Source organism: Dermacentor variabilis, unplaced genomic scaffold, assembly GCF_050947875.1.
Source record: "Dermacentor variabilis isolate Ectoservices unplaced genomic scaffold, ASM5094787v1 scaffold_13, whole genome shotgun sequence".
Taxonomy (NCBI): domain Eukaryota; kingdom Metazoa; phylum Arthropoda; class Arachnida; order Ixodida; family Ixodidae; genus Dermacentor; species Dermacentor variabilis.
The window spans coordinates 43,583,428-43,590,502 of NW_027460291.1; the positions used below are offsets into that span (position 1 = coordinate 43,583,428).

The 7,075-nt window shown below is 47.6% G+C and overlaps 1 protein-coding gene across 1 annotated transcript; it reads right to left on the reverse strand.

Moving 5' to 3' along the window:
- Positions 1 to 361: 361 nt before the first annotated feature.
- Positions 362 to 6,100, reverse strand: LOC142566754 (U-scoloptoxin(16)-Ssd1a-like). Its single transcript, XM_075677641.1, has 3 exons — positions 5,894 to 6,100; positions 4,567 to 4,687; positions 362 to 659 (listed from the first exon to the last, which is right to left on the reverse strand). The coding sequence occupies exons 1-3, from the start codon at positions 5,994 to 5,996 to the stop codon at positions 569 to 571; spliced, it is 315 nt and encodes a 104-aa protein (XP_075533756.1). The 5' UTR covers positions 5,997 to 6,100; the 3' UTR covers positions 362 to 568.
- Positions 6,101 to 7,075: the final 975 nt, after the last annotated feature.

Below are 7,075 nucleotides of genomic sequence, written 5' to 3' on the forward strand. Positions count from 1 at the left end.
TGACATCCATGAGCTGTCTTGACCTTTTATTTTTCAGAACGAAGTAATTTTTTACAACATCCGCTTAGTTAAATGTCCGCAAGCAGTTTTAAAACGTGATTCCCGTGCGAGATTTTGGTGCAGCGTGTGCATGGTACTATCACCAGCTGCTTCGTACAGAGGAATCTGGGGGACACACTCTAAAGCTACTTTTGAAGCAGCCTTTACCGTTAGCCTTTTTCATCTGGTTGACGGAAATAATATGCTATTGTATTGAATTGTATTGTACTGTATTGTATAGTAGGGCATGTAGCGTAGTACGTGTATTTTATTGTACAATATTGTAGTGTATTCCATTATATTGTATTGTACTACATTGAACTGCATTGCGGCCTCTTTTATTGAAAGCGCGCAACAATTCTTTACATATTTGTTATCGAAATTACATTCAATTTCCAAGACGTATCCACAAGAGAAGCTGGCGATCTGATTGGCAACATGCAAACGAAGAGGACTCCTCGCAAAGCCCTAGCTTGTGCTAGAGCACCGTCTATGTCTTGCCCGGATCTTGAGGCCAGCCACGACGCACTCAATCGCAAATCACTTTTTCACAGCAGTCAGGATACACGCCGGTGCCTTTGACTTTACGGCATCCGGGACCTGCGACGGCGACGCCACAGCTGCAGAGGAAGGAAAGATTACTATTCAAGCACACTGTAAACCTGTTTCAGGTTCATGTAGAACGGGCAATGGAATATGGGTCATAATCTGCGGAACAACACGAATGAATGCGTAGACGTATTCGCGGGAAAAGGAATAAAATAAAGCAAAGAAAGCATAGGGTCATATACAGTTACAATATCATTGCTCTCATTGGTCTCCGCCGTTCGCGGCTCTCGTCTTTCATATCCCGCTCCGCGTTCGCCCCTTCATCCTTCGCTGTGCTCGTTCGCTCGGAGACGCCGACGACGCCGACGCTCGCCGCATGGAACGGGCGCCTAAGAGCTCCGCTCTAAATCAAGAGGTGCCGTTATTTGCAGTATTTTACAGGACAACTAAAAAACGTCACTTTTCTGGGCGCGACCAGAATAATGTCAACGGTTCTTACAAACTTGTCTATAGTATCAGTATATGCAATACCACTTTAGAGCCTATTCCAAAACCAGACAGCCGATGGAGAAAATGAACGTTTGTAAGTGACATATTGAAATGAATGGTCTAAGGGATCTTTCGTGATTAGTACGGTTCAAATTTGGGGGGGGGGGTGCTTTACATATTATTATTTTATTTGTGTTAATATAACCGTAATAGGAGCAGTAGGGAAACTTTGACTGAGCTACACTTCGCCGTGTAGCCAATGTGGTGATGCCTGTCTGAGTACGCATTGCCTTTACATTTTTACTTTGTATTAAAAATAAAGAAATATTAAAGCGCTCTTCTGTTCTTTTTTCCAATTGATTATTTAGGTATTCTTTTGGATATAATTGGAGCTAACTCAAGAGCACGCCTTTCAAGAGCTGTCTTTGTAGGCAATTTAACATGTTATGGGTCTCTACTTCACTTTCTGCATGAAAACCAAACTGTTTGAGCGCTGTTGAACATATTACCTCGATATGTCGCACTTTCGTTTGTTTGATAAAGTTGCCCTTATGTATTTAACAGTGTTCTTTTTTTCATATCTGTGCCCATTAAGATGTACTTAAGCTACAGAGAATACAAATAAGAAATACATATGATAACATTAAAAAATAAAATATGGGGTCTTACGTACTAAAGCCACTTTCCGATTATGAGGCTCGCCGTAGTGGGGAACTCCGGAACTTTGGACCACCTGGGGGCCTTTAAAGTGCACCTAAATCTAAGTACACGGGTGTTTTTGCCCCCATCGAAACGCGGCCGCCGTGGCCGGGATTGGATCCCGCAACCTCGTGCTTAGCATCCTGACACCATAGCCACTAATGGTTATGGTGCTCGAGACACATGGTGCGATTTTAGGCATCACCCGTCGCACGACCATTCGCTTGGCAGCCAAACTCAACAGGTTCTCAACAGAATCCGCCGCATGAGGCGCCGAATCGCACGCCGCGCATGTGACCAACTTGATGAATATTGTCGTGCGAATGCCGCGTGGCTAGGACGACAGCAGCCAATGACAGCGGCGGTAGCGTGAACGTCATGGCCACGTGGTAGGCCCGGCGGGGCGGAGCCTTCGAGCAAGTGCCTCGCCGCTCCCCCCCGGATCCTGCCTCTCTATATACCTTTTTTTTTCTCTCCCTAATCGAAATTCTGGCCTCTTTCGCCGCTGACGGCTGCACATAAATCGGCTACAATTTGTTTCTGACACGCAATATCTTATAGAATAAAGTGATCTCAAAAGAGTGCGTGTTACAAAACGTTGTGCGAAATAGTAAATCGTCGGCGTGATTTCTACTCGCAAGCGGTCAGCTCAGACGCGCAGCAATCGTCTATACGAAGCGGCTCGTCTGACTGGCGTGTTTACTCATCGCTACTAACGGCATCGGGAAAACTAATCTTATTTTCCCTTAAGAGCAACATAAATGTTCAGACATTGATTGTGCTGAGGAATTTAGGCGCTTGATTACGAGCTGCGGACGCATCACAAGAGCTATCGGCCCGGGATAGATGGCCGCTGAGCCAGGGCTACACCGTCTCCCAGCGATCGCAAGCTCCCCTGGCAGGCTCATTCGCTTCCGTCGGCGCCGATGCAATCAAATGTAGAGCGATTTAAGCGAGACGTAACTGCGTATTCGTTGCGCTGACTAACATATGCGCTTCGTTATACGAGCTGCAAGCGATCGTGTCACAAGCGCCACCGGTGTCCGATTCGATGGCCGAGCGAGCTGTGTCGGCTGGATGCATCGGCGGCTGTTAACGGAGCCGACACTCCGAATGCGGCCTTGCGGAAACACGTCTACGGTGTTTTCGCATTGACGTGTTTATATTGTCATCGTTTGTTTCAAACAAGAGAGCTGTGCAAACACGTTTGCTTTCGCTTTCGGCTCCAAGCGACGCAACATTCCGAGCTTCCACGCAGGGGCGCCGGTTCTCGGCTGAGCTACCCGCCGCTCGCTAATTCCTACAATGTGTCCCGAATTGCCGCATGCGGCAAGTCGCACACGACGCGCCGTATGATCGATCGCACGGAAAATCGCACCATGTGTCTTGCACTTAAGTACGGAGTGACAGACAAGGACATCGACTACGTGTCCCTCGACTAGTCCATATATGCCCCATAAAAGACAACTGCTACGCCACAAGCATATGGAACTATGCAATCACACACTGTCGCTTTGAACGATACTTGTACCACGGCCAGTTAGTGGCCTTGAAAGAACGGCTTTCATTACAATGAAATACTTTTTTTTATTAGTACCGGTAATGTGCTCGAAATTCAACCAACGATATCGTGCGACTCGTTTGCTGTTGATGCTTCGTCCTTTCTTTCTTATTTCACGTTGTATGTTTGAATGTTTGTATTATATGATATTATAATTGTGCTCCAAGCAATAAATAGCATAGATTCAATGATTAGAAAATAAAATTGGCACTTTGGCTTGAAATCGACGGATGAAAACGAGAGCAAGCTTGCACTCCAGGACGTTCCCCTCAGGGTGTTGTAAGAGCGCGAGCAGGCAATAAACATGCCGTGAAGCGCCATGCGAGACAACTGCAGCTGTGCACCAGGGACGTCGCCTGTGTACAGCGCATGCCACGCGTGTCACGATGCTGGTGCGATAAGCGCTGGCGGCACTGTTACCGGCATCACACATCGATGGTGCACCAAGTGAGACCCACGGAAAACCCTCGGCTTGTTTTTGGCGCCCAGTAAACGGAGAGATAGATTTATCTTGACGTTTACCGTCCGTTCAGCTCTCTAGGAGGCGGGGGGGGGGGGGGGCGGTTATTCTGTAAGCCTCCGCCTAGCGAACCTGTCCATTTCGTCGGCTGCTCAAGTACTGATGGGCTGGGTTTGGGTATGCGCTCGAAGGATATATGCGCTTTCAGCCAACCAACAGTTCAGCAGCAGATGAAATGGACACGTCCACTAGGTGGACGCTTACAGAATACCCTCCCCCTCCCTATGTATGCACCAAGGTGTGTTATGCACACACCGGCTCAGAAAGAACGTCCATGTATTTGGGCGCAACTCTCATGCCGGCAGCGCAAGTCAGAAAGCTGCCTTATCTCCGGCAGAGCTTGTCGACGTGCAGAGAAGTCGACATGCAGAGCATATTGACTGCTTTGTATGCATGACAATGAAGCTCGCAAATCGTCTAGAATTGCCCTTCAAATACGTCTTGATACAGCTCAGTATGCGATATTCGGTGCTTTACGCTTCATATGGGTACAGTCAAGACGATATGAGGGCAGCTTCACGAAGACGAAGGCTTTCGGAAGAGTCAAGCCATTTTCAAAAACCACGAAAAGCACCTTCGGTATCGCGTGTGCACGACCAGCGGTGAAGTCGTTATTAAGTGTCCTCGCTAAAACGACAAATACGTGTGGAAGCGCTTGCCGACAAATGTGAATGCAAAACGCAGAGAGAGAGAGAGATGTGAAACAAACCCTGCTATGGAAAGATGGCCGGTCCCGTTATGTCCTGTACCACAACTCCACTCTTCGCAAGGCACCTCCAGGTTCACTGGCTCTCCTGGAGTGATTTCCGTTCCGTTGAATTGGCATTTACCTGAAGAAAGGAACGAATTGATGCACATCAACTTTCTGCCGAGAACTGCTTTGGGTGCCATAATAATTAAATGACGATGAATGAATTTTCAGCGCTCGAAACTGGAAGGTGTACTACTGGACAAATCGCATGCAAACTTTTAAAAGATAGTGCTTGCATAACTCTGCTAACAGGGCTCTAACCAATCAGCTGGTTGACGTCAGTCGCGATTGCCTTCTCGACTGAATGCTAAAAATGTAAATCAAATGCTGTAGGTATAGAGGGTTGTGTCCGGTGAACGCTTGATGACAGTTTATGCTTCAGTGCTATGCGTCGTGTTCGGGTACAGCTGGCAATTTAAGCTGGTGTTTCACTACAGCGTGACAGAGCGTGATGAGATTCAAGCACCTTAGAGTAAACTGGTTCGCACGTTATATTCGCTTCCGCTAGTGTGAATACCATGACTGAGAAAAATATGCGGATTCTAAAAACTGTTGGGAATTGGTAGAATAGACGGTTCTCGACGGCTTCCGTCGAGCTCTGGATACTGACACTCTTCGTCTAGCGGTGCCTGCAAAACTACAAGTATTTACGCGCGTACGTGCGAAAGCTACGACGCGCAACGATTGACATTTACCGCATCTACGTGCAATACTGAAAAAGAGATATCGATTGTCGCCCCCATTTGAGAGACGTTGTTACCTGTGCTTTTCTTTCGACCTATTTTTGTGATATATACCAGAACCACTACGGAAGGGCTTCCTCTTCGAACTCCTCCCCTTTGACGTCACCACTGTTTGTGCTGTCCCTCTGCGCGACTCAGCTGTCTAAGGGACCTCCCACTACGTCTACTCGGCGAGACACCGACGCCAAACCCCAAGGAAGAGGCAAACGAGCTTGGTCAACATTCTACGCCTAAGCGGTTAAATAATGCTATAGAAGTATCGGGGTGGACTCACCGACGTCAATGGCTGCGCTGCCTACACAGGATCGGTCAGCTTTGCAAAGCACAGTAAAAACCTCGCGAAGATGCACGTATGGGATGTCAATATCAGCCAACCAGGACAACGCCTTTGGTACACTGTCTTAGGAATCAGCCCGCTTAACTCGGTAACCGCGACACAGTGAACACCGAGGTAGTATAGGCAAAGAAAGGTTTGCATTGCAAGCTGCCAGTTTCTGCGACGGCCGCCTGCAAATGAAACAAGGAAAAAACATGGTGCTTACCATTTTCTACGGGCACCTCGGCAATACCAACATAGCTTTCGACTGAACGCCACTCAGAAAAAATGACCGCTGCGGCAACGAGAAGAAAAGTTTCAAGCCGCATGATGAGGGCCGCTGCTTCTTCTTGGCCAGCGATCAGCTTGAAAAATAAGCTGTCGCGTCTTCTAGACGTCTGCTTTCGATTCGCAGCGCAAGGATCAAATATAGGCTGCCTCCTCCCCCCCCCCCCCACACACACTTCTTCTAAAGTAAGTAACTCATTTCGGACTCACGAAGATATCTCCTCCTCAGCCGCCATAAGATGACGCTACGCTCGGCAGTGTGCTATCTGTTTCAACACTTAGCCTTGACCTGTGTAACCGCGAACGTTGAAGATAAGCTGCATCTTGAGAAAACAGGCGAGCTACTCGATGGGTCGAGTTTGCCGCACTTGACCTAAATAATTGATAACAACGGCTAGGAATCGAGTGAACGAGAGAGATGTGCTGGCTTTAACAAAGAACAGGAGGTGTTAGTTAGCGGCTGGCACGCTACTGCAAGCGTTGGGCGAAGATAGTCGAAACCTAAAGACTCGACACAAACAACTTGCATACACGCGTGCACTCGTTTAAACTGTTTGCGGTCTATTGTTAAGGCTCGCAGCTGACTGAAGAGCAGGAACGACTTTATTCTTTCAAACGAAAAGAAAGTATTTAGACAGTGTACAGAAGGGTTATGAGGCTTTATCTATGGCCTCTGCAATTTTTCAATAGACAGCCTGATAAATTATGGTCTTACAGCTTTTAATGCGTTAATATTATAGGCGAACTTCACCTACTTTGACGGCAGCAACGAAAAATGTGAACCGATCGCGAAATCCATATAGTATAGCAATGATTGTGCGGTTAACACAACGTCTCAAAGCACTCGCCGTCACGAGGGAAGAATACGAGTAAATGGAACAATACGCCCGTGCCAGGCGTTTCAAAGAGTGTACTTGGCACGAGGGATGCATGGGTGCGGTCATGGCCTAACGGTTACAGCACCGAGCAACTGTGCTGGCAGATAGACTTCGAATTCCATCATCGTTCTCGCATTTTTTTATAGCATTACGGATGGGCTTCACCCACTTGGGAGGTATCTAACAGACAGCGTGAGGTGTGTTGAACGGCGTTCACCATGTGAACGAAAGATCACGTGCGT